The 6307-nt window shown below is 35.1% G+C and overlaps 1 protein-coding gene across 3 annotated transcripts; it reads left to right on the top strand.

Moving 5' to 3' along the window:
- The first annotated feature begins 637 nt into the window (after window positions 1-637).
- On the top strand, window positions 638-4025 carry LOC132174530 (G-type lectin S-receptor-like serine/threonine-protein kinase At4g27290). Of its 3 annotated transcripts, none has more exons than XM_088514174.1 (7): window positions 638-1912; window positions 2196-2337; window positions 2516-2673; window positions 2742-2952; window positions 3064-3301; window positions 3395-3545; window positions 3738-4025. In XM_088514174.1, exons 1-7 carry the CDS (start codon window positions 638-640, stop codon window positions 4023-4025), a joined length of 2463 nt encoding a protein of 820 aa, XP_088370300.1. The 3 variants fall into 3 exon arrangements, with proteins under 3 accessions (XP_088370300.1, XP_088370301.1, XP_088370299.1); XM_088514175.1 differs by having other exon boundaries at window positions 638-1916; window positions 2203-2337; XM_088514173.1 differs by having other exon boundaries at window positions 638-1916; window positions 2203-2347; window positions 2514-2673.
- Window positions 4026-6307: the final 2282 nt, after the last annotated feature.

Below are 6307 nucleotides of genomic sequence, written 5' to 3'. Positions count from 1 at the left end.
ACTGATGTGGATATAATGACTATAAGCCCACTTGACCAAGTCACAACATGGCAATAAGCAAACAATAACCGGTCCACCACGTGGCAAGCATTCCAATAATCATCTCCAATGAGCCTCTTATTTAAAGCGGCGGCATACATTTGAACGTACTCACATTTGCTCTCACCTTTTCATTTGATTTTCTTTATAAAAAATTATACTAATTTAAACATCATAGGCTCTCCCAATCTCCTACTGGCCAGAGATTTTAAATGATTTTTCTAAAGGAAATTTTTGTATACATGCATTTTGTAAGTAGTCAAAGGTGATTAAACTAGTGTTAATTATTGCATAAAAACAAAGGAGTAAGTGATTGGATCAAAGCAAAATCTACGATGATCACTTTGATTTGACACAAATTATTTTCTTTATCCCTTGATCAAATTTCACAGACTGCTGAGTTGCCAACAATTTACGCTACAGATTAACCATTCCTCAAGAAAGCAATTGATTTTGATTATATTGGCTTCCCATTGTTAAACCCATGAAGCTTTATGGATTAGAAAATCAAAATAGATTGAAGGGCAGAGTCCGAAGAAATAATGCACTCTGTCGATGTCTCTGTCTTAAATCTTCACTTCTTTTCGTAAGAGAATCAATGGAAGCCATTACCCATCTTTTTGTCTTCTCTTTCTTTTTCTCCTTCCTCTTAAGAACCTCCATTACACAAGACACTCTTGCTCCAACTCAATCAATCAGAGACGGTGACACTTTAGTTTCAGCCGGCCGATCATTTCAATTGGGATTCTTCAGCCCAGGCAATTCCATAAGCCGATATCTGGGAATATGGTACACAATTTCTTCGGAGACAGTTGTATGGGTAGCCAACAGAAACGCTCCCCTTAACGATCTCTCGGGAGTTTTAAAAGTCAGTGATGGCGGAATTCTTGTGCTTCTTAATAGCACCAATGGTGTTGTTTGGTCAACGAATGCATCAAGAACTGCAGAAAATCCAGTTGCGGAGCTCTTGGACACCGGTAATCTTGTTGTGAGGGATAGAAATGATGACGACCCAGATGACTATTTGTGGCAGAATTTCGATTATCCTTGTGACACTCTCCTACCGGAAATGAAGCTTGGATGGAACTTGGGAATTGGTCTTGATAGGTTTTTATCATCTTGGAAGAGCACGGATGATCCTGCTCCAGGTGACTTTTCGGTCCTGATAGATCCTCGCGGGCTTCCGCAACTGGTTCTTATGAATGGAGATTCAAGACAGGCTAGAGCAGGGCCGTGGAATGGCCTTAGTTTTACGGGTCATGGGTTGGGTCATGGTAAAAGACCGAATCCTGTGTTTGCGTATGAATTCGTGTTGAATGAGAAGGAGGTCTATTACGAGTACAAACTCATAAACACTTCTGTTTTCTCAAGATATGTTGTAAACCCATCAGGCGTTGCGCAGCGATTCAATTGGGTGGATCGAACACAGAGTTGGGAGCTTTTCTTTACATCGCAGGCAGATGAGTGCGAAAATTATGGCTTATGCGGTGGATATGCTACCTGCAACTTCAATAAGTCTCCTGTATGTGCATGCTTGGAAGGATTCTTACCCAAGTCTCCAAAACATTGGGATTCAGCAGATTGGCATGATGGGTGTATTCGAAGGACTCCTTTGGAATGCAATGACGGAGATGGATTCCTGAAGCGCACAGGGGTGAAATTGCCCGACACATCTTCTTCCTGGTATAACAAGAGCATGAGCCTCCAGGAATGCGAAGGAATGTGTTTGAAAAATTGCTCCTGCACAGCATATTCAAGTTTAGATGTGAGAGGGGGAGGAAGCGGCTGCGTGCTTTGGTTTGGTAGCCTTGTTGATATTATAGAATTCGCTGAGGGTGGGCAAGAGCTCTATATAAGGATGGCTATTTCAGAATTGGGTATGATTTCACTTCTATTTTTTTCTTTGGATTTTGTTGAATTTCTTGTTTTGTTTTATTTTAAATATGATGACATATGGACAACAATACCTGTTAGTTAATTTTCAATTGGCGAAATTAGGCTTATTATATGTTTGTTCAATTGTTCAGACTTTTTCTTGCATGTTTTCTGAGGTTGCAAGGCATATCTTTCAAGGCTTGCTTCTTAGCCATGAAAACTAGCTAAGAAGTGTTGGTTATGGTGGTGTTGGTCTCAATCACTTGACTCTGTTTTCTTCTTTTTCAGATCATCTCGAGAAAAAGAGGTACTTCAGCAAGAAGAAACTAGTAGCAATTATAGTCAGTTCAACATTTCTAGTCGTGGGAATGACAGTACTTGCACTGTTCTCATACATATGGAAGAAGAAACTCAAAAACCAAGGTAGATTTATAAGAAATAGACTTCGATAATAATTGATTTTTCGTGGTGGTTGATTTATAGCTAAGAAATTTGAATAAGTAGGTTTTTTTCACTGAGAACATATTGGGGAGTAAGTAATTTGCTTTTGATAAAAGAATTATCCAATATTTTTCATGATGCCCCATGCGCGCTATTTCAGGAATGGCAAAAAGAAGTGAGAGGAAGAATTATGATAATGAAGGTGGGAAGGAAGATATGGAGTTAACGATATTTGATCTGGCTGTAATAGCTAATGCCACAGAAATTTTTTCTAAACACAACATGTTAGGAGAAGGTGGCTTTGGACCTGTGTACAAGGTAGATAACTACATCACTAGTTGAGCTATATTTTTAATGTTCCAAAATACTGATTCTTTGATTTTCAGGGTACATTGCCAGGGGGGAAAGATATAGCTGTGAAGAGGCTTTCAAAGAATTCTGGACAAGGACTGAACGAGTTGAAAAATGAAGTTATTTTGATTGCCAAACTTCAACACCGTAATCTTGTGAAAATTCTCGGTTGTTGCATTCAAGCCAATGAGAACATGTTAATCTATGAATACATGCCTAACAAAAGCTTGGACACCTTTATTTTTGGTTTGAGACTTAATCCAGAACATCATGTTTATTCTTATCCTCTTTCATTATTGGAATTGTTTGTTGAGAATTCAGCAAGGTATATACTAACATGAATGTGAATTTGGGCAGATCAAACAAAGAGTAAATTACTAGATTGGCAGAAGCGCATCAACATTATTCATGGTGTTGCTAGAGGGCTTCTCTATCTTCATGAAGACTCTAGACTAAGAATTGTCCATAGAGATCTCAAAGCTAGCAATATCCTTTTAGATACCAATATGAATCCAAAAATTTCAGACTTTGGCTTGGCTAAATCATTCGGGGGAGATCAAATTGATTCCAAGACCAAAAGGATTATTGGAACATTGTAAGTATGCCCTAACTTCTTTTATAGGTTAAGTTTAGCTGTTTTTAACCCCCCCTTTTTTTTTTTTTTTTTTTTTTTTTTTTTTTTTTCCAGTGGTTATATGTCTCCCGAGTATGCGGTGTATGGACGATACTCAATAAAATCTGATGTATTTAGCTTCGGAGTTTTAGTAATAGAGACAATGAGTGGGAAGAAGAATAGGAAATTCTGTCATCCAGACAACAACCTTAATCTTCTTGGACATGTAAGCATAAAGAGTGACAAATCCTACTAATTTTTTTTATTTGTTATGTGAAGAAAACCTCTTACTTACACTGCCATTACTGACAATACAAAGGGTCACATGATGCCCTTGTTATTTTGCTCTTTTAATAACTATTGGCCAATTTGAAGGCATGTTGTCTGACCCACAAAATTTGACTTTCATTTCTTTAAGGCATGGAAATTATGGATTGAAGAGAGGCCAATGGAGCTGATTGATGAATTGGTAGGTGACTTATGTTGTCTATCTAATGTATTACGACACATTCATGTGGGTCTATTATGTGTGCAAGAAAAACCGGAGGATAGACCAAACATGTCGTCTGTGGTTCAAATGTTGAGCAGTGATTATTTATTGCCTAAACCAAGGCAGCCGGGTTTCTTTACTAATTCAATTGAAGTAAATCCGCATACAACTTGTTCAGCAAATGGAATCTCCATTACATTGTTGGAAGCACGGTAAATAACATCAAAACGAGAGCAAAAAACTGAATTATTTTTCTTTTAATGAATTTATGTGATATTGGTTTTGGCTTAGTGCAAGGCTGCTCCTACTTTATTCATGTTGTTTATTCATATATATATAGGGGATTGGTTTTACTCACAGGACTATATCATACGTTTCAAAGTGTACGTTCTTCTTTGAATAATTTGACATCAATTCCTTGTATAATGCAGTTAAAAGGTTGAAACTGTAAGTTTTGATTAAGCATATGCCAAAAAACCTCTTGGCCTTGTTTTACCAACTGATGTAGTATCTTCTAAATTTTCTTACTAGTATTCAATTCAAAAACTCAGTAGCTGTACTCAAAGTTAATTACCTAAAATTTTTGTTGTTGTCTTTTATTGGTAATAGCAATAAAAGATGTGGCCAGAGGGAATGGTTAAACCACCCCAAATGGCGATGAGGTACTTGTTCGGCCACCACTCATTTGGTTAAAGGGGTAGCCAACCATCCCTTGCCATTAGTGTTGATGTGAAACAAACAATTTTATATTTATCCTCAAAAACAAAGTAGAGAACTGAGGCGGTAAAAGAGAATTTTCTTCCCAAAAAACTTATTATTCAATATAAAGAAATTTCGTAAAGTTGCAGAGCATTTTGATTTGGAAGAATAACACCATCTACATTAATTTAGAAGACCCCAAAATAAAATACAGTAATTACTGAATTTCCAAAAGCATTTACCATCGGTGCAAGAAAATAAGAAAGAAATTCTGAACACTATTTAATTAAACATCTACGTAAATTTAGATAATGATGATGACCTGCTCCAATTATCCCTCAAATTTCAGAGGCTTCCAATCTTCTTCTCTACTTTGAGCAGTACCCCATATCTTATGCGCCAAATTGAATGCTATTTGATCGCGAGGATCTGCAAAATCCACAGTCGCACCCTTCCTTACCATATTGGTTAAGTATTTCTTCCTCAGCTTCCTCACTACATCAATTAATCGATGTTTAGGAACATCCACTTGAAGCCAATTCTCGATGAAATCATCAAAACTATCGAAATGAGAAAATGGGTATCTCCCGTTTCTTGTGTTATAGTCAATGATTACAACAGAAACAGAGAGATAGACATAAAACAGAGAGATTTATGTCTATGAAATTTATTAAACTTTGTGATTTCTAGTCTGATTTCTCTTGTTTGAATATAATACTCTTTAACAATTAACATGTTCAAAGGGTATATATGTTTGTTCTTAGTTGACGCCTACTTAATGAAATTTATTAAATGGATCCTAAAATAAGGACACCAATAGAAAGAAAAAAATATTAGAAAATAGTAAGTAAAACCGTAATTTTTTTTGTTTGACATGTTAAAACAAGAAGAGGAGGGAGGATTTATATTAGTGATCTCAGCTTTATGAGGCATGATCCCGATCTGATTGAACTACTTCTTGGAGAGAAGTAAAACCCTATTTTAACATAATAACAAAACCAATTAATTTATTCTTAAAATCAGGAAAGAAATATATATTTTTTATGGTAAAGTTCACATACCCCTATTAAACTACTACCAAATGGACAATGTCTCTCCCAATGTAACAATGTTCTCCCTTAAATATTTATCAAATAACTAAAATACCCCATTAAATTAAAAAAAAAAAGAATTAATTAATTTTTTAACAAAAACATTTTTTTTTTTTTTTGAATTTTCACTCCTTTTTTTTTTTTAAAAAAAAAATTTTAGATTTTTTTTAAGGGTATTTTCATTATTAAGGGGAACATTGACAATTTTTGGTAGTTTGAGGGTGGACATTGTCGCAATTAAAAGTTTCAGGGAACATTGTTCATTGAGTGGTAGTTTGAGAGGATTATGTAGACTTTTTCTTATTTAAAAAATAATAATAATAATGAAGTAAAGAACCTTAGTGGTCGTCGAAAATGAGTAATGATATACTCTTCACGTACATCAGCATGACATTCCAAATGAGCGGGATTTGAAGATTAGTTTGTACGAGAATGAAGGAACCTTATCGGTTCCGATTCTCGTTTTTGGCACCAGGTTATAATTGGGTAACCGAGTATATATATAAAATAATATTTTATTTTTATTTTTATTTTTAATTTTTTTAGGGCATTTTTAAACATTGAATTTTTATGGCATTTGTAAACATTGGATTGAAGGGCATTTTTAAACAATGAAGTTTTAGGACATTTTTAAACATTGGATTTTTATTTTGTTAGGCCCAAAAAGCCAAAAACAATGATTTTTCTAAGATTTTTTGGAATTTTTTA

This window comes from Corylus avellana, chromosome 3 (assembly GCF_965113065.1).
Source record: "Corylus avellana chromosome 3, dhCorAvel1.hap1.2, whole genome shotgun sequence".
Lineage (NCBI taxonomy): Eukaryota > Viridiplantae > Streptophyta > Magnoliopsida > Fagales > Betulaceae > Corylus > Corylus avellana.
This window is presented reverse-complemented; position numbering and strand designations above follow the sequence as displayed.